We start from the raw sequence: 20786 nt of genomic DNA, 5'->3' as shown, positions 1-20786 counted from the left end.
CGTGGCTCCCCTGGGGCTCCCCTGCTCTGTGACTGCTGATAAGAGAAAATAGGATTTCCACTGGCTGTTGCTCAGCTGTTACCCCGGCTAAGATGTTCACATAAAAGGAAGGGAACGAAAAAGAAAAAGAGACAGACGGAGAGATAAGAGAGGATTTCTCTGCATGTGGACAGCCTGTACAAGAAGGCTTCCCTGTGTTTGTATGAACGGGCTTTTGCTTTGTTTGTGCCGAATGAAACCCACATTGCTTGTTTATTTGCTCTGTGCTGCTTGGAACAGAAACGGTTTTACAATACAGAATAAGGGAAATGTAGATTTGTTGTGTGTGTGGTTGTGTGTGTGTGTGTGTGTTAGGGACCTGTGTCTGTGGGGAATGTACCTGTTATGATGTGGACCCGTCTGGTGACTGGGGAGATATTCACGGAGACACCTGCGAGTGCGACGAGAGGAACTGTCACGCAACCTACGACCGATACACAGATGACTTCTGCTCAGGTCAGAACTCGGATATGAATCTGTTAGAGTTAGATATGAAAATGTCAAAGGGGAAATATGTGTTATATTGTATATTATTGTTTCCATCCGGTCTGCATCAACACTCAGCTTTGGATATGTAATAAATACAGTTCCTTAGACAAATACCAACACTCTTCCCCATCTGGTGGTAATGCTGAGATGCAACTAAGAAACCGTGAAAGTGATGAAAGTGAACTTTCCATAGAGTGCACGATAAACTTTTGGGCGGAGTGGGAATGACCTTTTCATTTTTTCTATTGAAGAATTAATGAACAGAATGTGATGAATGCCACCATTGTGCCTATGATTCTCTCTCTCCTCCTCCCTCTCTCTCTCCCTCTCTCTCTGTCTCACCTCTGCTCTTCCTCTATCCCCTCGGCAGGTCACGGCCAGTGTAACTGTGGCAGGTGTGACTGCAAGGAAGGCTGGGCAGGGAGAAAGTGTGAGCATCCTCTGTCCTGCGCTCTGTCTCTGGAGAGCAGTCACAAGAAGTGTCGAGGAACGTCCAATCTGCCCTGCTTCGGACGAGGTACCTGGCCTTCCCATCCCCTCCTGTTGCCATGGTTACTGCAGCAGACATGGGCTCGCCCCTTTGTGTAATGTAGGGCATTTTCACTGTGTCGAATTGACGGGGCTTGAAAAGCAGGAGGGTCAAATTCTAAAGTGTGTAAGTGTGCATTTATCTAAAACCTGAGAGGAACAGCAATCACGACGCTATAAAGCTGTGACTGAATTTACCATACAGACACATAACCCTACGTGAAGCATTGTGTCTTTTATGTGTGCTCAAGTTTAAATGTTGGACATAAAATCCAAAATGAATGTGCAAGTTAATCACATGTCTAGTTGTAGGAATAAAAGACAGTGTTATCCTCGTGTGCAATGGAGCGTCTCTACGTGTGTGAGAGTAATGAGCATTGCCGGGCCGCCACATTGTGAGCCAAAGCTGGATCAGCTACCTACCTGTGGGTCGATGTGTCCAGATTTATTACAGTGCACTGTATGCTTCATTAGTGGCCCTTCTGGACAAAGGGAGCTTGTTTTGCTTGACGCCTGGCTTAGAACTAATGTCAGATTCTCACTGAGGCAACACCGGAGACACTGGTATTACAAAACAATGGCTATTGTCAGGGTGACGCTGTTGTCAGGCACACATGTTTCATTCTTTCTATTGATGACATTTAGGTTAAAGGGATGGAGTAGGTACAAGAGCTATAAGGCAGACTACAGTCTACAGAGCTGACGAAAAGGTGAATGTTACTTTTAACACTTGCTCATCTGGTGCTCTGTGAATATGAGCCTGGGATCAGCAGAGCATGTGGAGACAAAGCACGTGTCCGCCTCCATGATGGTTTAAGAATATTCCTTCTATTTTAACGGTCTATTACTCTATGCCAAACATTTCAAAGACATTATTACCCCGACCATTTGTTGGGTTTGGCTGTGACTACTGCATGGTAAAGTCATGTTTATGATCATTTAAGGACAAAATAAATTAAAGTAATGGGCCACATAGACGCATGTTTGTCCTGGATTCTTCAGTTCTGCAGCATAACTTATACAAACCTTGAATTTGAGTGCAATTCTCACCAAATAAACAATAGTTTTCTTATAGGTGCGAGGTACAAAGGTCTCATCTACCCAGACTAGACTTGAGGTATTCCGCAAAAATCATCTAGGTCATCAGCCATTCATGTCTGTCTATCAGCATGTGTACGCTATGATATAGATTCAGATGCAACTTTGTGTTTTTGACAAAGGTACTGTATATGAGCGAGAGGAGATCTGATACCCTGTTGCAAGATTTAACAATGCTGAATGGTAAGCGGTGCCTTGTATTGTTGCAAAGTTCCCTGTGGTCATTTGGTACCCAGAAATATTCTCAAGAAGCTCTGCAGAGCAATCTCAGGAGTCTTACAAAGTATCTCATGTTCCTGTATTTTGTACTGATGCAGCAGCCATAATCAATCAAATGTACAGTGCTGTATCGGCCATTGTTCAGTTTACCTTCGCTCTATTCATTTTGGCCTTAACATTGTTGTGGTTCCCTGAGGGACTCTAGTATTGTACTCGTTTTCAGATGAGGGTACAATTACACAAGATACAGAACAGTCAGCTGTATGCTTTTGCTCTCATAGCGATTCAGCTCGATGTTTCCTTATTGGATTTGATTGTTTAAGTGGTGGATAATGCAGGCAGTGGCGGTCACTCTTATGAGGAGCGTAACCCGCTTGGTCCCGTGGCTCTTCAGATGTACCATGGGTTAATGTTAAGCATTGATTTTCTGTTTCATTTAACTACAGAGATGAGTCGTTGGGTATAACACTGCCTTTGTACTCGCTGGTATGTTCCAAAAGAAAAGAAAGGGTATGTGTGTAATGCTGGTTGGCTAGACTCTCCGCAAAGCCAAAGGTTGCTGGTTTAAATCTCTGACACCTGCATCGGGATATGCAGACACATGTTGTGAATTCCTTTCATTCAGGAACTTTCATGAAAGGTTTTGAGTAATCCTGCAAATAATGTCCCTGCACAGCCACAAAAGCTTTTATTAACCAGTTGTTTCTCAAGATTTATAGTGCTACTCAACACCAATAAAGTGAATTATAAAACTGCCGTTGCCCTTTAACCTCCACTGTGTGCTATCGTCAAGGACAATTAGCTTTTTTTGTCCTTGGACTACTTCACCTATATGACAGGAATTAGTTTTGACTGTCTCAAAACCAATTCCACAACATTAGGGTTGAGCAGGCAGGATGCTCCCGCCACATAATGAAACAGCAAAGATTAACTTCTGCTGGGAGAGAGTTAATTAGCTTTAATAACTCCAGCAGTACCTTTAAATTATCTCCAATTGCTGCGACAAAATGGAACTTTAAATTGCCCTGCACAATAGAACAATTAATGGGATCCATAACTTCTTCCTTTTAAAATGTACATGTCGTTTCCAGCCCACCCACTCTATTCAGCGCAGACACGGGTGGGCGGTTCATTTGTATCGCTTGTATCGAGTAAACATTTTCTTATGCGGCATCCCTTGGGAACACCATTCCTAAGAAACAGAATTTACTTCTTACGTTGAGTCCAAATGTGTCGACTAAATGCTGAAATCTTCATCAATATTTCATGAATTACCAGGATCGGTTCTCTATTTTCTCCCTGTTATTAGTTACTATTGTTTTAACCAACGATACTGTCCCAGCAGTGAGAGGTGGTGGTGGTACATGTGTTTGATGACAGGTAGTTGTTTGGATCACAAACTCAAACAGTTTATGGTCATATTTCTTTCAGTGTAGTGTATTCATTCAAAGATTATGAATAGACGCAGCTTCATCTGAGTTTGGATGCTATAGACTTCTGCTTACCATGACGTCAAATAAAGCAATGAAGTCCTGGTATTTATGTTGTAGTTGTGTCTTTCTCTTCAGAGCTCAATGGAGGCACAGTGGTTCACAGTGGTTGCCTCACAGAAACAAGGTTGAAGGTTTAAAGCCCTGTGTTTGCCCTTGTTCCTTCCTGAGTGCATTTGCGATGATTTCCCCTTATCAATGGCAAATAATAGATGAAGAAAAGTTTTGTTTAGACTTGTTTGGCCTTGGCTGAGTCATGCCTATTGAATGTCATTCTAGTTTAGTTAATAATCTTGTTTCATGGGAAGATTGTCCTTTGCTTCAGTGAAAACCTTAATGTGAGAGACTCGAACGGAAGGAAATCGCAAAGGGAGCAAGAGGTGTTTGCGAAACACAATGAAAGGAGACAGGAAGCAGGGTGGGAGAGTGAGAGCGTGAGCGAGAGAGAGAGAGAGAGAGGGAGCGGCAAAACTGAAGGAGACAGACGGAGAAAATCACTTAGGCATGGATGAATACAGCTGGTGCAGATGGCAGCTTGAGCGGAAAAGCCTTGAAATTTGAAACAGCGGCTACAGAGGTTTTCTTCCTGAGAGGTGGAAGACAAGAAAATAGTTGATAGCACATTCTTTGTATGGGGGTATTTCCTTAAGGAAGCACAAACTTTTATCACGTTTCAACTCTGCCTAGAGGGTCTGATTATTGATAGTTTACATTCAAGTACAATGGTTTGTTTGTGCAGCTGTGTTATGTATATGTTCATGACGATATTTACCACGGAAATCACATCCGTGGTCTCACAAGCAACATACATATGTATAAAGACAAATACGCTCAGTAACATTACATTGTGCACCCTGGTGTGTGTTTGAAATGACTATCTCACGTTGAATGCATCCTGATGAACGACACACTCAAGCAGAATGGAGGCATTCAGCCAGTTGACATCATTTTCCAAATGCTGCATATAGATATAGATATGTAGATATACATAGCTATGAGAGGAGGAGATTACAGCAGGTATCAAAAAGAGCTTTACTGGGAACACCAATAGCAGATTTGAATTGCATTTGTTGCCGACTCAATGCAATCTAGACAGAAAGGCTTATTTCTAATTAATATAAACACAACCCAATAACATCAGACAATTTTAGAGCACGTCTCTAAATCATAGCTGTTGTCTGGATGCAATTTTGCCCTGCAATGGCCAATTATAATAAACGTTAAAAGTTCAAATTCATGTTATCTTGTCTGTGTTATCTTTCATTTCATTTTCCAAACTGAATTTAATTAATAAATTATCCAATAATAAATTCTCAGTTCAGACATGTACATGGATCCTCCTAATCAAAGATGGCTGGAGCTCATCAAGTGCTTGCTGGTTGAGGAGTTTGAGAGTAATCCCTGTTCCGCTGGAGGACAGAAGAGCAGCATTCATAAAAAGTAATTAAGTGTAAACAGAGGGATACAGAGTAATGCATGTCACCCTCAACAAGTAAGTGTTACAGTGTTTCTTAGAGTTTGTTAGACACGCTACACACTGCTGTTTTTCTCCCCTTGTATTTATTGATTTAATTATTCTTTGATTTTTGCCGCTTGATGAACAGTGCACTTTGGGTGTTAACACAATGCTTTAGCCAGGAAATCTTTGATTCGCACCACCGGATGACACACAGCACAGAGAGGGCCGTCACTTGATTGGATTCATCATATTTGGTGTGATGTTGGACACGTCGCTGGCTGCCACAGACTGAATGTGCAACTGAAAATTAAGTCAAAATCAAAGGCAACTAACCAGGCTGCCAAACTGGTATTCAGGCTGCTGCTCCATGTTGTTAAGAGCTGGGTGTCTTTGAAAATCTATGTGTGTGAAGTCTGTTGCCTTCTCATGGTCTCGGACCTACTTTTTGTTTCAAACGCTGGGATATGTGATTCTAATATGCCACCTGCCTCTTCTATGCAAATGTAAACTGTAAATTACGCTACTTTTAGTCAAACTACGTGAACTCAGCTCACAAATTAGCACCACCCATCTACTAGAAACATATCCTCAGTGCTTTGAGTTGTTATTTGAGGGAGTGCACAGTGCATTAGGGCCTTGGGACGTTTTGCCTTTCTCAGCTTTTCTCCCAGCTTATGAGGAATCTCTCTTTTTGACTTTGAAAGTGATCTGAAGACCTGATGATGAAAGCTCACACCCCTACCTGCTGATCAGGTATTGAAGTGTTTGCATTTGTGCTTGCACCCCATTTCATTTCAAAGTGTCTCCCTTGACAGGATGACAAATGCAATATACGCTTGCTCAGATAAACACAGTCACACATTCACACACGGGAGTAGGAAGATATGACGACTACAGAGATAATCGATGAGCGAGGGGTCTTATGACATCACTGGTTGCTAGGGTAACTGAGCCCCCAGAGCAGGTGGCGCTATATGAGATGAGTCTATGCGTACGTGTGTATACGCTGCCTGTGTGTGTATCTTTGTGGTCATAAAGTCTGAGGTTACACATTGCAAGTGACAGTGTAGAGACGGCGTCTATTGATGAGCTGAGGCTGAGCTGAGGCTGTTGTTTGAGCGGCCGTGCAGCGCATTGATGTTTACACGCTTTACACACAGTGAGTCATGGTAGCGTGGAGGCGTGCACACATTGTTGGCAAGTTTGAAGTGTTATTGTTTACCAGCACTAATCACAAAAGCCACCTGGCATGACTGCAAACAGGGAAAGGGGGGAATACCTGGATGAGTAAAAACAGAGAAGTGAAAGATGCTTTCAGAATGCTGTGTTTTATGTTTAAAACCATCTGTCTTCACTCAGCCAGATAATTTACTCTGTGCAATTATATATCCGTGATAGGTCCAGGGGCAGCTAGACCTGAAGCAGGAATATTGTGTGTTCTTTGCTGATAAAGCATCGATGACATGATACAAATTGGCTTTTCATCGTCATTTTATAGCCTGAAATGATGTCGCGTCATCACCAGGCACCATCTGAATTGATGTGGTCGGCTTAATTCATGTTCACTTGCAGAATATTCTCGCTTATGCAGCTTTATGGCGTTAGAAATAATATCACTGGATTATTAACACCAATAACATCACACTGAGGTATAGTAAAGAGTTTTTATTAAAATACAGTTTTCACATTGCGGTCTGAAATATAATTAGAATTTTGTCCTGTGATTTATTTCACATTCAACGCTTTGCTCGTTAATGGCAAGGACGGACATTAATGTGTCTCTTTACTCAGAGCTATTAAACTATGGGGGCAATAAAGGAGTGAAGGTCTTAACTTCAAAATATAAATATAATACATAAAGCTCAGAATGATTATAGCTGCGAGAAGCCTTTGCTCAATGATCAGTGAGTAGGTCTGCGGCACACCTCCAGTGATCGGGCCAACAGTTTGGGATAGATGATGTTTTTTTAATGAGCTTCACCATTAGCCAGCGTGCTCAGCCAGTGTGTTCCCCTGTGGCCATTTTCACTGGCAGCTCACTGATTGAAGTGGGATCGCAACATCTTGAGGTGTGTGTGAGTGTGGGTGAGCGTGGGTGTGTGTCTGTGTGCCCCCACGTAAAGGCGTATCTGAGTGAATGATTTACATATGAAGCTGGTGGGGGGACGTTGTCGGGCAGATTAGTTCAAGTTTTATATCGGAAAAGGAACATATACAGGTATGTATACCAGCTTTGGGACTTGAAGGTTGAGTGAAAAAGTTAAAAGTAGGTGTTGTGACGTGAGATATGTGTGTCCAGATGTGAGAGAATGTCCCTGTGTTTATAGGTCAGTGCCAGTGTGGACAGTGTACCTGCTTCCCACCCGAGGACACCCGGGTTCATGGCAAAAACTGTGAGTGTGACGACCGACAGTGTGAGGACCTCAATGGAGAAGTTTGTGCAGGTGAGCGCACGCACACGCACACACACACACACACACACACACACACACACACACACACACACACACACACACACATGCAGAAAGTTACATGACATACATACACACAGACACTCCATCTGTGTGTCCATGGCGGCTTTGTACCTTGCATGAGGGACAAAGGGAAATGATGCAACATGGCATTAGACAGAAGGCAAAGCACTTTAACATTCCTAATCATGCTCTCCTTCTGAAACACAAATATTAAACTGGGAATCCGATCACAAGCAGTCGACAACAGTTGATTTACCTCCGATTCACCCTTTTTCAAGGAATCAAGGGAGGGATCAGATTCTTTTAAAAGCTAGGAAAGGGAAGTGACTTGCACCTGGTGATTTGACTGACATAGAGAGAGACGCTGCTTCAAACTAATCTAATTTATCTTTACTGTTACTATACTGACGCTGTAATCACTGGGAACAGGTTAGACACATTTAATCTACCTAGATAGATCTAATGAAGTCTTCACAGGGATATAATTGGCTGTGGCTCCATGTGACTCCATGAGACTCAACAGACTCGGTAGACTTGTCACCTGCTTTGACAGTACGTCAGAATACCTGTGCCACTTTAGGAGCTCCAGTATCTGGGGTACCATCTAACTGTAATCCATGGCCATGCAATAATAACAGCAATAGTTACTTAATTATTTCATGGCCACAGGATAATCATTAGTGGCCCTGACTTAATTATCTTATTTATCTGCACGTTATAAGTCGTGACCGTGCGTTATTTTAATTAACAAGATTAAGCAGGTTGTCACCCCTCCTCTACCATAAAGATAGAAAATGTGTTAATTCAGCCAAACACTATTCTCATTCCAAAGTTTGGGCCCGGGGGAGATCACCTCTTTTTTTTTTCCAGCTCTGCACTTGCACCCAAACAGTTTTTTCCTCCTTCAAGAATTGTTATTAATTTCTATGAAGTTGTGGACACACTGGCAGCTCTCATGTCTGCTCTGCTGTCTCCTCTCCTCTTCCAGTGCTGCTTAAGTGAGACTGCATGACACATGGCTTTCTAGCACTTATTAAAGGAGTAAACAGAGTGTGGTTTCTCCCAAGAAACACATTTTCGTCTACAAAATGTATCAAACGTGGAAGACTCAGTGTTCTACATTCTGTTACATCTATTGTCTTCCGTTCTTCTATTGTTCTCCTGCCACTCATAAACCCTGAAACCAGTGTTGTTTATTTGTACACGCGTTTACATTCTCTGTCTCTCCTCCTGTATTGTGCCTAAGCGCCTCCTTCTGAGTGGGGCTCCTTGTGGTTTTGGTGAGCGCTGCCATTTTCTATCAGTGGTGCATTGCAGCATCTGAGGGTAAATTTCTCCTTTAAGGGGGATGCAGTATTTATGTGCGAGTATTACTGGAGCTCGTTGTGTGCTGAGCTGTCCAGAGACAATTGTTCACGAGGCTTCTGGGGAGAGCCTGTTTGAATGCCACACACACACACACACACACGCACGCACGCACGCACGCATGCACGCACGCACGCCAAACACACACGCAGTCAAGCTGATTAGTCCTTAAACTCACAGCAGAGGCCTGTGGAATAGAAGAATAGTGTGTAGAAGCTGATGTGAGGCAACTTATCTCTGCACTACCCACTTTCATTCCTTTGTCAGCTCTCAAACAATCCTTAGTTTAGTCTGCTTCAGTCAGAACAGGGTTCATCTCATCCCTTGTTACAGTCTGAACACAGCAGTTGCACTGACAGACCAAAACAACCCTGACCAGACTAGAAATCATCTCATCTGGACCCAAACACTCTGTGGAGAGGCTGGTTTGCCGTGGGCACATGATCCCACAAGTTCTCAACAAAGTGCAAGGTGATCTATTGAGCTATTGATTGATCTAGAACCAGAGAGGGCTCAGTAGTGCGTGTAGTTTCATGTTAAGTACATTGTTCCGTTGATTAACCATCGGAAATGAAGCGAATGCTGTGAAAAGGTCAAAACATCAAATTTAGCAAACCTGTCAGCAATGCAATGAATCTTAGATTTAGGAAGATGTTGAGTTTTTGTCGACACACTCTCTCAGTTAGTTTCCTCTCTGACAACAAAACCAAAAATAACAATGATCACAAGTTGGATTGATTACCGGGCCGTTGTTCACGTGTCACTAATACATGTAGGCTGGATTAAATACCACCATTGGTCTCTTCATGCTATAGTATGAGCTGTCCAACGTGTACACTGTGAAAGACAGGTGCAGACTAATTGAAAGGGGTCTAGGGGTGCTGATCCTCCAAAGCAATTATGTGCTCTCCCAGGCTGGCTGATTGAGGCAGCCATGCATGAGCTGCCATGGCTGCCACTCCACTCCAACTGAGACTAAACACCGGCTAAGATCCATTTATAACCACCGCCGCCAACCCCGCCCTCCCCCCGCCGCCCCAATCCTACACACACTACATCCCCCACACAATAACATCAACCATAGCATCAAGGAGTGAGGTAAGATCAAGGAGTGCTCCAGAGTGAAAGATGCAGCCTGCGAGGAAGAGACAGTCATTATTGATCGTGTTATCTATAGCTATTAAATGATTCATTGCATTCGAGGTGTTATAGGCAATATGTTGCTGTATTCTGTACACGGTCTCATTAAAGATCTAAGATTTGCTTTCTTATTCACACAGAGAGATCAATTCCAAAACAGCATTCACCTGCTCATTCAGCCAATCACAGCGGCACAATGCATAGGATCATGCAGATACAAGACGAGAGATTCATTTAATATTCACAACAAACATCACAATGGGAGGAAATGACATCACGATGACCTTGACTATGGTTGGTGGATGTTGCTGAGTACTTCAGACACAGTTGTTATTTTATTGCACGACCAGAGTTTAGACAGAATAGTGACAAAACCAAAGAAACGAGAGAGGTCCGTGGAGAACGGTCAGACTGGGCCCAGCCGACAGGAAGTTTCTGGAAACACACAGAATAATTCTTTACAAACTTCAGGTCAGGAGAATAATAACGTGGGCAGTGAGTGTGGAACTCAGCGAGACTTTATTTCTCTATTTAGCGCTGCCAAACACTGATGAATCAGGTCATGTTTTCACTGACATTTGCTTCTTGCATTTGTCTTAGAAAGTCGCAAACAGATTTCGATGAAATCTTTAGAAGATAAATTCGGACTCAGAGTCGAGGAGCCCAGATTGAGCAAGAAGCCGTCGGCGGCGATGCAACATCAGAACTCTGCTTTGTGTTCTTGTTGCTGTAATGTTGAGTGTGTAACAACCCAGCGAAGACGTATGTAACCGTGGCGATCTGTTGGGAAATTTACAAGGGAGGCAAGAGTTTAAATTCTAACACATAGAAACAATTTATGAATAAATGCAAGGTCCCATTCCATCACACTTAGCTTATAACCTGTTTGTAATGGAGCTCCATCCTCCGCTCCTTCATCACAGTTTCAGCCAGAGCTTTGCTGAGTCAGCATCCCACTGGAAGGATTCTCGTTTCACTCATATTCTGACCATGACCCTCCCTCAGAGGTGCTGAGGTGAAGTTAGCTTGAAGTGTGTATGGCTGCTACCATACACACTGCACCATGTGAGTGCTAAGGGTCCTTCAGCTTGGGAGGAGTAATGGGGGGTTCATGGTCCAGCACAAACCAGGTCCAGTAGGAGGCCAATCTGTAAAAAGAAAAAAAAGTCTAACATCCATCGTGTATCCAATGGAATATCAATAAAAGCAATTTAGCCCCGATCCAGATATTGATCCAGACCTGGTGGATTAAATTATATATACCTAGACAATGGTCACATTCAGAGTGTTAATTTGAACACAGGCACAATGTTGCTAAGATGAAGCGTATTCTGCTGCATAAAATGGTTCTCAGAATACTGAGGATTCTTGGGCCTTGGTGGAGGTATGGATGCTTTGAATATACTGTGATCTTTAATGTGTTTTGATTGGAAATTTAAACACTCTCCACCTCCTTTGACACACTCCTGTTCCGCTTCTCTTCCTCTCACCTCAGCACTGTTAGCTGACGAAGGATAAAGGAGTTTTGTCTTGGAAGTAAATGTAATTTGTTATAAAAGTGCAATGAAATGTGTTTAGTTTTCTGTGACTGAATCACTTTAGCAACTTAAATCGACTCCATTGAATTGCGGGACGACTCACATCGACTCATTGCACTCAAAATCAAAATCCAATCAAACTGCTGTTGGAGTTAAAGTCTTTCACTTCTGCATTAAACAAGTTCCAGCAGCGCCGTTATGGATTTATGATGGGGAACTGTGTCCCTGGTGATGCTCTCGTCAACCTGGCCCCTGTAACGACACGTCCACATAAAGGAATCAATCAATCACTGGTGCAAGTGGCTCAACATGACATGATTGAGAACGAAGGAGGCACAGTGTGAAAGGTCCTGCTGGAAAAGTGGTGTGTGTGTGTGTGTGTGTGTGTGTGTGTGTGTGTGTGTGTGTGTGTGTGTGTGTCTGATAAAGCTTCTATGATGGTGTCGTCTGTTAAGCCATCCATGCACCCGTCTCCCTCTACCAATTAAATTTCTGTGCTTTAGTGTATCTGTCTGTCTGTCTGTCTGTGTGTGTGTATGTGTCTTGGTCTGCTCCAGCCTCCCTTTGCTTTTCATCTCTGAAGTGCTGGAGATTTATTAAGGAGAGGACAAGACCAGTGATGACAGTTCCCTTCATGTCCACAGGGAAAATACAACAAGCCTTGTGTGTCTCTCTCTCGTCTGGCTGTGGGTCTGTCTCCTTGTACTGCCTATTAGTGTCAAGGTTCAGTGTCTGCGCTGTCAAACTTTCTCCCTTTTTGTCTCCGCTGGTGTCTCTGGAGGCACTTTCCCTATTATTTTCCCCTTCTATTTGTGCTAATTTCTCATGGCTATGCTCCATATTCTGTCTCCTTCAAGTGAAGACCCTTCTGCCCTCCGCCGCCAGGTCACGGTTACTGTTCGTGCGGACGCTGCATCTGCGAGGACGGCTGGTTCGGGAAGCAGTGCCAGTTCCCTCGGTCGTGTGACATAAGCGACGCCCAGAGCAAAGAGCTGTGTGAGACGTCTGATGGAGTCGTCTGCAGTGGAAAAGGTAAACAAGAGTCTTCTGTGTTACTTCTATTGCTACTTACTATGTGGAACTGAAAATGTTTTGTTCATAAGATCATCGCTCAGACGGCTGAGTGGTTCGACCCTGGACATAAAAGATAAACTTAACTTAACTTCAGACTGCCTGGAGTCATTTCTGTATTGACAGCCACCAGCCGAGTCACACAAATCAAAATGTAGCACTCATAATGAACCCTGTAACACATTCATACTCTCACTTGGGGAAACATATATAATAGCTTAGAGGAATGCAGGTTTTGGACTAATGGTGTGAAAAAAGTTTCTACAGTATCTAAAATAACTCTTTTTCATTGAGTGTGAACAGCAGTGCTGCAGCCGAAGCGGATCAATGTGTGTTTTTGCACATGAAAGCACCACAAAGGTTACAAAATTGACCCCAAATGAAAGTAAGATCAAATCTAAAACACATTTAAATCTTTTTCAACATCAGAGCCAATAAAGAGCTTTGTCACTTCAAACATATATTGCATTCAATCGATGCTACAGCCATTATGAGAGTGTGAGAAGTGAGTTCATACCTCTCGGTCAATTATGACTCATCGCACATTAACATTACTTCCTATGTATCACAGAGGTAAATGACGCCAAACGGCTAGATCCCTCATCGGCCGTGTCCAATTGCAGAGTGTGAAAATGGAGATGAGCGTGTTCATTCTCCACGCCTCGGCTCCTCTCTGGCCTCACCTCTCTCTCTCTCGTCTCGTCCTCCTCTTCTATCTCAGCGGAGTCGAGTGGAGGAGCTTAAAACCCTCCCGCCCATCCACCTCTGATGGTGGAGACGTGTTAGCGGATAGAGACGGGAGAGAAACAGCAGTGTATTTGTTCTCCTCTCATCAACATATTGGTCTTACCAGTGCTTCAGACTTTATTAAACGACTGCAGCTCTTGAGAAAAAGAGGAAGAAATACTAATTGGAGTAAATGGAGGGAGACATGATGAGCTTTAAAGTGTGTGTACTGGTGGCAAAAGGATATTAGTAGTTGTACCTCCAGGGATAATCTCATATGCACTCTGCACCATGCCATTAATCCTCAATTGAGAACAAAGAACGCATTCACAAGAAATAATACAAATTGCAAGGCGGCGGTGTACAAAAGAAATACAAAATATGTACTGTGAAGTGAAGTGAAGTGTTTCTGTGTGTGTGTGTGGCAGGTTCTTGTCACTGTGGCCGCTGCATCTGCTCTCCCCAAGACTGGTGGGTCTCCGGGGAGTACTGCGAGTGTGATGACCGTGAGTGCGACAAACATGACGGCCTCATCTGCACAGGTAGAGTGGAAAGCATACACACACACACACACACACACACGTATCTGTAGGACTGTAGGTTTTGTACCAAGCCCACCAATGTTAACGGCTTTGGCTGTGAGTCATGGAGCACAGAGGAGGGGCAAGATGGATGGAGTTGACAGACACACATATAAGACACACAAACACACATAAATGGAGTGTGTATTTTAGTGTAGCTACTAATCCACAGGAGCTGTCTTTCCCCCCACTGATAATGTAAATCTCAGTACATGTTTGTAATTATATTTGCTCTGGGGGCTGTCACATTTTGGACAGCTGTTGAGAGGCGCTTCTCTTGTTGACATCGTTCCTCCAAATGTCAGCCGTGTCATTCGAATGAGCGTCGTCGCTTCATGACGCAGACAGACATTTGCTTCAAAAACATTAGAGGAAAGGAGGAAGCAAAGAGGATGCATGACAGCCGTCTGTTAAATTGTCCTGATCACCATTTCACTGATTGGGGTGTATGTGATCATTACCATTATGCATGAGGAGTGTTGTCATGGTGTTTTACATGAAATTGAATTTCTGAATGGGAGGTTAAATATGCAAACACACACCCCCAAAAAACATCCATGCTCCCCTTTTTCCAGGTAGCAACGATGTTCTTCTTTTTTCATGTAAATGATGCAACATGCGTTTGGCACGTTTGCATTTCAAATCAGGCTGCATCCAGGAATTTCATGGATCCTTCAAAGCTGTAGATTCTCATTACACACACAACTGATGAGTGATGTGGAAAATTCAGCATATTAGGAATGCTTGCTGGTTAATTTCATGCACTGGAGAGGATCATTTCCGCTCAGAGACAAAAAAAATAGAAACCACACCGTCTGACCGTCAAACAAAAAGGTAAAAATCTGACAAATAAAAAGCCTCAGTCACCAAGCAACACATCTAATTGTCTTTGTCGGGGGCATGTTCTCCAATTTGCAGAAACCCAATGAAATGATTCTGTTACCTTTGTCTCCAGACACCGCCATGATTACTACACTCACCCAAAGGCTTTTGTATGACTCCCTGTCCAAATCAGGAATTGTTGCTCCAAAATGTTGTTCTTCTCACACAGAGGATGGTGATCCTGTAAAGCAGAGCATCTTTCTCACACACACACACACACACACACACACACACTCTCTCTCTGGTGTTGGGGACTTGGATGTGCCCAGTGAGTTAGTCAGCTTCCTGTCGCAGATTTGGCTTTAATGAGAGGCAGGTCTGGCCAGTTGTTCACCCTGGATGCAGGCGATCTCCCAGCAGCTTAGCCATTTTCTATGGGAGACGTTGTCAGTCCCTCACTCCGCCCGCACACTGAAATCCTTTTTTGCTTGCTTAATGAAGCCGGCCTGTGTTTGGGGATAATAAATGTGCCTGCCAGACACCACGTTGGTTTCCAAGCCACAGAATCAGGATCTCTCATTTTCTTTTCACAGTCAACATTCCAATGCAAGTATAACTCTATTTAATATATTCAAGAAAAAGTACATATTAGCAGTAAATGTCCTCAGTTTGAAGAATGGCCTTATTGACGCACTCTGTATCTATAAACACGCCTGGGGAGTAAAGGAACACACACAATATCATTATGTAGTCAGGTTTTCAAGAAAAAACAAACTGTGTTATGTTATAGTTTCAATAAAACCACATAATCAGATTACTTTCGCATTTAGCAAAAAAGGGGATTTCTTGCAGGATTAGATTTCAAACTGAAGAAGTTCCTGGCAGGTACATTTGCATATAACACCTCTAACCCACCCCACACCTCCACTCCAGTCAAGCAGGTTACTCTTCCTCATTAGAAAATAATAATTGAACACCTTTTTTTTAAGCAACATTTATCAATCAGTTCAATTTCACTACCACATTGGACATATGGGGGCCCGCCAAAATAAGAGTCCTCTACTGTATTTAGACATTAGATGGCTGAGTCATACATTAGGCAGCTTTTGACAGACAGTTACGCAGGATATGAATCAGGTCTTTGTAGTTGGACTATTTTGCCAGTGTTGAGTAAGTAAACAGTAAGGATTTGTCATAATTTGCAGTCTGTTCATTCCTTGTTCAGAGATTTTGGTGTTCCCATACATTCTTTTAGTGAAGTTATCCATCATTCTTTTGTAGTATTATAGAATACTTCATTTCGTAAGTAACTAAGAAAAATTTACATTTCTTTAAAAGGTAATCAGATTACTTTGCTATTGTGACTTTTCGATTTGCGGTTTGCTAACAGATAATTAGTACTGTTGTACAATAATCCTACCAAAACTGTGTAAAATGGATATCTGCTAGAGTTACAATCCATAACTGCAGCACTGTGCTGATGAGGTAGAACAACTCTGAGACACATGGTTTGCCTCAATAGTTACAATAGTTGAATCTTAAGACTTCCTCTGGAGATGAGAAGCAGCAGACTCAAAGTTAAAGTAAGTACAAACAGCGTAACACAGTATTTGAGCAGATTAGAGTACTTGGTTACGTTTCTCTCTGCTCATCCCATTTCCTGCCCTTTTCACCTCACTTTCACTGCCTCACTCTTATCTCCTTCACCTCGTCAACTTCCATCACTCCTCCTGCCTCCTTCCTTCTTCTCCCATATGGATGAGCTGCAGTAGACATGTCTCCTCTGCTGTGTGACAGGAAGACAGCGAGAGAGCAGCGAGAGAGCAGCTAACCCCAGCGTCTCTCTCTGACAGCTTAGCACTCGTTCACGCAGCGAGCTCGGGGGGTATCAGGCTCCACGCAGAGTTGGACGTCATCGCCACAGTTAACAGGGACCTAAGAGAGTTGAGATATCTGTGCTTTGTAACAATGGAAACACCATTATATTTGTCTTGTATTTTGGTAGTTTTACTCTTAAATTAACTTTCCTTTTTATGTTGTAGAACAGCAAACGGCACTCTTGCCAACCTCCAGCCCTCTCACCAAAGAGTTGCACCCTGGGAAGCAGGGTGTGAAAAGAGGAACCTTGTTAAAGGTCAGACATGATGGCACAGCTCTTTTAATTCACAGCTTTCTCACATCCCCCTCACAGGAAATGGATTGTGCAACTGCGGCACGTGTGAATGCTGGGACGGCTGGACGAGTAACGCCTGCGAGATCTGGGTGGGGGCCGAGTACTGAGGAGGTCGGGACACTGGCGCAGAGACAAAGGGTAGCCTGGCTGCCTGGAGCGACCAGGAGCATCACCTATGGTCACAAACAGGCTGGAGACCATGAGAGGACGGAGAGAGGAGAAGACGAAACCAGACGTGGATGTAATTCATCCATCACATTTCTGCTTATGACTTGTATAACAGCATTCATTCCTTTATTGTACTGGTTACAAACGATCCTAAAGCTCTATTGTAGGTGGGAATAAAAACAACAAGGGAGGGAAAAAGCTTTTTTTTCTAGCAATACATACAACTATATGTATGATTTTTCTTATATATTTTACAACTTTTTACATATTTCATAACTGGAGCAAGAACATGACAAATTTGAATGTCAGGCAGAGGAAACAGTGTGATTAGTGGGATATGTGTGTGTTCATGTGTGGTGCAGGTTCTTGTGCTGAAAGTTCACCGACTCAAGTCAGAGGTGTTGTTTGAGGTTTTTATTTCTTTTTAATAATAAAACATTAAATGTGTCGCACGACACAACATTTTGCATGGAAAACAATGCGAAGACCTTAATCATACATGGTTACAAATTTGTTATAACATGACATAACTCCAATGGGCATACTTGCAATGGAATATATATATTTTTGAAAAATAAATTGTTTTAACAGTGCCTATTATTCTCCACCAGAAAGCAATCAAACCTACCGATCGGCCACGACACCCACACAGTACTGAAGGTACAAGATGGACACCCGCTCAACTCACACTCGTGATAAGGTTAAATTCTAAGTGGTAGAAACAAAGAGAGGGCATACATAGTTTAGTTGTGGCATGCTGGATGTCCATGTCACTTCCAAAGGTGGCGTCAGGGGATGAGAGCTGCATTGACACACTCAGCTCAGTCACCACTTGAAAAGAGGACCGATAAGAAGTCACAAAGAAAATTGAATGTAAATTCTACTTTGGCCTTTTTCATGCTTTAAGTACGAGCCAAACCCCTCTGTTTTCTTCATCCCATCAAACGACAGGTGCAATAATATACTGCACGCTATATTGCATTAAGTATGTTACTGACGTTACAGTACACCTTTGTATAAATATTTTATTCAATATGTTGTATATGTGTATACAACAAACACAAACTGTATAGTGTAGACAAACTCGTTGCATATATGTATGTAAAATTAGCAGTACATACCAACAGTTCTTGATAGACATAGCCTACTACATGCAGTTCATCAATGCCATCCTCTCCCCATGCAACAGATGGGACAACATACAAAATCAGAGGTTGAAAACAGAAGCACGGGTAACAAAGAAACTAAGTTCGCTAGAAAGTTCTCGTAACACATCTGAAGAGAGAGAGGGGGAGGGGGGAGGGCGGGGAAAGCAAAAGTGAAAGCTGTCGGGGATCAGAAGACGACGACATCACGCACGACCCGTATACAAGAGAAATGAAAAGGGACGGATCCAAACGGTGGCTACAGAGATCAAACCCAGTACATTTACACACCAGTCATTTACAAAAATAAAGTCAGAGTGCAGGGCCGGAGCAGCCAGCCCAGCATGTAGAGTGTTAACGTCAGTGTGGACAATGATTGGCTGGAATGAGGACAGACATCCGCCTCAAACACAGCTACAGTGGTTTTCAGCTCCTGCGTGTGTGTGTGTGTGTGTGTAATATCCCATTTTTCTGCTTTGTACAGACAAATATTGAAGTCTAACTTATGTGCTTCAATGTCCTGTAATAAGAAATGGTCGTGTGTAATCCCAATACACTCCTTAAATGAAATCAACTTCTTTATATAGTTGCAATTTTAGCAGCGTACAGCAGCCTCGGTCTACTTAACATTCTAAATCTTATCTTAAAAAAGAAAACAAACTAGAAGGAAAATGATTAAAGCAAGACAAACATTACAAACTGATCAGACAAGAGCTGTGATAACCTGCTAACAGTCGTGATGAGGATGAGAACAGAAGGTGCAGTGGATTAATTGGAGATTATCTGTGTATGTGCCGTATCCTACAACATGCCCATTCACCCCCCGCCTCCCTCCCCCCGGAAGCAAACATCAGCAACTCTCTGGGCTCCATTTCTGCACAAACACAACGACCGTCGCAAAAACGTATTTGTGTGCAAAGACCAATGAGGTTGACGTTCACGTTTGGTTCTCCTGTGCGACGTTTCTTAGGATGTTTCTGATATTTACAACAGGTTTGGCTATTTGGGAAGTTGAAAGGAAGGGCGGGGGGTTGTTATTCTGCTTGCTGGTAGGCACAGTGTCGCTACATGCAGAGGGGTAAAGTGGGTAATGCAGAAAAAGAACGTTACTGCTCGTTACTCGTCTCAAAGCCTTTAACCGCATAAGCGCCTACATCAATCGGAGTAACGCACGACCTCAGCAATCCATATCATATTCATATTTAACGTATTGAAATCCTTTGCACAGGAAGTTGCGCAGAGGGAATTAAAAGTCTTCTATGTTTGCATTATTGTGTAGTTACTGCTCTTTTTGATTTTTGAACTTTGTGCTTAGTAATGAAACTGCAGATTTATCAGATGCGTTCCTGAGACGGTTCCAATTTTCACCCGAATACCAACAGATCCCGTTTGAGTGGACCAATCCCGTCTGTTTGTCCTCGTCCCTCTTTTGCCCTCTAAGCAGCTTGTCAACACCTTCGAGTCCTTGTGTTGTTTGCACCGGTCTTTGCGTCTCCACAAAAATAGAGCCCTTCAAACTGACATCATACACACCTGTGAAAATCTTGATCCAAAACCTCATCCGTTATAAGAAATACATGCATGTGAATAATTCAATATATATCTACTACTACTCCAAAATGACATCAGCCAAGACCTTTCGGGGTCATACGAAGGTCGACACAGAGTTTTGATTCTTTTGGACAGAACAAATACTATCACAGTGAAACCTTTGATGACTTGAATCAGAAAGAGAATCAGATTTGTTTTGCTTTTTTTTTAAGAATCCATTCTCCTGGTTATGGAAAAAAGACTTTGGTCATTTCAGAATGAATAGATCTGAGTAAGACGTGGAGATGTTTGACTGGATGATGCTACGTGTCCTCTACATGAATGTGTTGGGTGGGTGAGGCACCTTTGGCCCAGTGGGGACTGGGAACCTGTTTTTGCATGCCGGGAATCAAGGTCCAAACAGGCACATGATAGGCCAAGATGATCAGTACTGGACTCTGCATGCTGAGCTAGGAAACAAATCCTCTCATAATATCTAGTCTTTAAAAAGTGTATTTTTTTAATAGTCACTTTCCCTAAGATTTATACAGTGAAAATGTTACAATATAAGCCATCTCTTGTATAACTGCTGCGAGAAGAGAGAAAACAATATTAACCTTGCCCATGCTTTAGTTTGCTGAACAAAACAGGGATGCAGCCAGTATAAATGTCGCCTACTGGTATTCAGCCATGTTGTTTTCTGATTTAAAGTAGACGCTGCCAGAAGATGG

The 20786-nt window shown here is 42.8% G+C and overlaps 1 protein-coding gene across 1 annotated transcript in view; it reads left to right on the top strand.

Moving 5' to 3' along the window:
• The window catches only part of itgbl1 (integrin, beta-like 1), a 37758-nt gene extending 19388 nt beyond the window's left edge, over positions 1-18370 (top strand). The window contains exons 6-11 of the mRNA XM_076165688.1: positions 355-495; positions 899-1045; positions 7650-7766; positions 12725-12871; positions 14065-14178; positions 17231-18370. Coding sequence (XP_076021803.1) covers positions 355-495; positions 899-1045; positions 7650-7766; positions 12725-12871; positions 14065-14178; positions 17231-17319 — 755 coding nt within the window. The 3' untranslated portion in view covers positions 17320-18370. The remainder of the gene's footprint in view (positions 1-354; positions 496-898; positions 1046-7649; positions 7767-12724; positions 12872-14064; positions 14179-17230) is intronic.
• Positions 18371-20786: the final 2416 nt, after the last annotated feature.

This window comes from Genypterus blacodes, unplaced genomic scaffold (genome assembly GCF_046128005.1).
Source record: "Genypterus blacodes isolate CSIRO-AG114 ecotype Tasmania unplaced genomic scaffold, CSIRO-AGI_Gbla_v1 ptg000148l_1, whole genome shotgun sequence".
Taxonomy (NCBI): domain Eukaryota; kingdom Metazoa; phylum Chordata; class Actinopteri; order Ophidiiformes; family Ophidiidae; genus Genypterus; species Genypterus blacodes.
Note: the sequence above shows the minus strand (reverse complement) of the source record. Positions and strands in the feature narration are given on the sequence as shown.